We start from the raw sequence: 2,518 nt of genomic DNA on the forward strand, positions 1-2,518 counted from the left end.
TTGTCCCATCTCAGAGCTTTAGATACCCTGGGTGCCAGAGACTTTTCTAGCGCGGTTTCCTCTGGTACCCAGGGTAAGCTTTACATGATGCCCTCCGGGAAACGTTTCTCAAGGTGACCAAAAATGAAATGTAAGCGGCTAAACGGCACCCAAACCAGCTTTAGGCGCGCACTGATTTCAAATAACTGTCACTTGTGTTAGACAGAGAATTCTGGGTAGGACGGAAAAACACCCTCTAGGATCAGAAGTTGGGGTGGGGGGGGGGGGGGGGTAGAAAGAACGCGAAATCTACAGCCACCTCTACACAAATCCCTAACCACAAAAAAACAACAACAAAAAAAAGACATAAGCAAGCAACACAGTAAACAAGCTGTTAGACAGGGGAAGTTGAGAAAAATTACAAAATGTTTGCTAACCCGCTTTTCATAAATCCAGGTAGAAATACATTTACAAGAAATAAAAGTTAAAAATCTAGAATCTAAAAAAATATCAAGGTAAATTTACAGATAATAAAAATGTAAATAGGTGTACTAGAAATAAAGTTAAAAGTCACAGGCTTCTCACTTGAAGCTTCAAGTAGAAGTAAGCTGCCGCTTCCCGAATGGGATATCAGTTGTAGTTTTACACCCTCTTGACCCAGTTGGAAAAAAAGAAGAAAAAAGAAAGAAGCAATGAAGACGTCCTGGTGAAGTTGGTTTTGTTGGTCTTATTTTTAGGTGGAGTTGCTGCTGCAGTGACAAATCCTTTGGACGTCGCTAAAACTAGAGTCATGCTTGCGCCGGTAAAAAAAAATTTTTTTAAAATGTTAAATACTATCGTATTTTGCTTTTTCTTACAGAAGTACATGACAGCTTTATCGATACTGATGACCAGTTTATAAAAGTTAATAAAGTATTCTTTTTTATTGACCATTGTTTAATCATTGAAGTCAAAATTTAATGTTTTTTTTTCTCCTTATTCGTACCGCAGAAGGATTCCCTGTACACTCAGGCCAGTGTAACACGAGTTTTACTGATAATAAAATCTCAAGAAGGCTTCTCAGGGTAAGAGTGAGCATCTGACTCCCTAGGCGGCCCGATTAACAACTGCTGTTCGGGAAATTAGTCCGCGCTTCTGAGGAAAAAGATCGAACCCGAGAGAGCGGCGGAAACTGATCTAGCCTAATGACCCTCAATTAATTAAATAGCGTTAATTAAGTGAGTTGATGATAAAAGTAGATTGGCCACCGTAAGGAGATAAAGAAGCTGACCTTTGCATAGCCTAGGAATAAGCCGGCGGTATCTTGTCCCTGAGGGTTCTTCTCTCGACTCCATCGCCAAAATAGTTTTAGCACTCACCTGCTTATCCCGCCAGCTACGGAGGCTAATGTTTTCAACCGCTGGCCTTTTGTTAGAGCGAAACGATTTTCTCTGAAACGTCAACTTCTCGACAATCTCCCTGCGGTGGCCAATCTACATTCACTCCCCCACCGACGGAACACCGAAGTTTCTTTTGAAACTATACCCTCATTCATTTGTGATAAGGTAATACACTGTCTGTTTTGGAATAACCTGTTCCTGACTGTCAGATAGTAGGGTACACGCTTAAATGAAAGGCGGCTCTTGAAAATATGAGCGCGTCATCTGAGAAAAGGGGGCGGTGGCGGGGGCATCCCGTTTTAATTTCGTGTTCGTTCTTTCTCAATTCCGCGGACCAGACTATCTCGGAGCCTGGAATAGGCTAGTTTTGGAACATATCTAATACGTCAAACACTTGCTTACTCCTCCGTCTTGGACTATTTTTAGCCATGGAATTACGTGAGATATTAATGTATTTTATTTTCTCACAGTTTGTTTTCTGGAGTGACCATGAGGACAACTTGGATTACGATCGGAGGAGCAGTATTTTTTGGTTTCTATGAAAAAGCAAAATATGTCCTTCAAGAGAAATTTGAGATGAACACTGACCATAGAATTTCGGCGTGATTCACTTTTGTAAGTAATTTTTTGAGTAATAACAAACTGTGGTCAGTGTATTCCGAGTTTGATCATTCAGTTGCATACGGAACTTTACTGTTAATCATGATGGAATCTTGTATTTGTTTTGTATATGAAATATATGAGATATACTCACTGAACTGAGCCATGTTGTAAACTTTTTTTTGCAAATGATTTCTTGCCAATTAGAGGCGCGAACGATATAAAGCAACAAGTAATGGTGAGTGGAGATCAATTCGGTCTGTATTTATACGAGTGATTAACAAAATCGGACGACCGCGTCGGGTAGTTGGTAAATGATTATAGCGACGATTGTTGCCCTCGTTTTCTAAAGCCTGGCACCTTACGTGTTTTAATTTCTTTCTTAATTTACCGCCTAGTTAACGTCGCAACTTAAAGAAGCTTTTTTATACGAAATTTATCAAAAGGCAAACAGTGTGAGTTGCCATCAGATAAAGTGAAACATAAAAATAACCGCTCAAAACATTGAAATAAAGGTATAAGTAACAAAGCAAATGCAAAAGAAGTTGCGGATCATAGAG

At 39.8% G+C, this 2,518-nt stretch overlaps 1 protein-coding gene across 3 annotated transcripts in view; it reads left to right on the plus strand.

Moving 5' to 3' along the window:
* Positions 1–2,120, plus strand: part of LOC140922222 (mitochondrial S-adenosylmethionine carrier protein-like) — a 33,377-nt gene extending 31,257 nt beyond the window's left edge. For all 3 annotated transcript variants that reach the window (XM_073372204.1, XM_073372206.1, XM_073372205.1), the window contains 3 exons: positions 717–781; positions 970–1,043; positions 1,829–2,120. In XM_073372204.1, the coding sequence (XP_073228305.1) occupies positions 717–781; positions 970–1,043; positions 1,829–1,964 (275 nt within the window). In that variant the 3' untranslated portion in view covers positions 1,965–2,120. The remainder of the gene's footprint in view (positions 1–716; positions 782–969; positions 1,044–1,828) is intronic.
* The last annotated feature ends 398 nt before the right edge of the window (positions 2,121–2,518 follow it).

The sequence above is a fragment of the Porites lutea genome, chromosome 13, assembly GCF_958299795.1.
Source record: "Porites lutea chromosome 13, jaPorLute2.1, whole genome shotgun sequence".
Taxonomy (NCBI): domain Eukaryota; kingdom Metazoa; phylum Cnidaria; class Anthozoa; order Scleractinia; family Poritidae; genus Porites; species Porites lutea.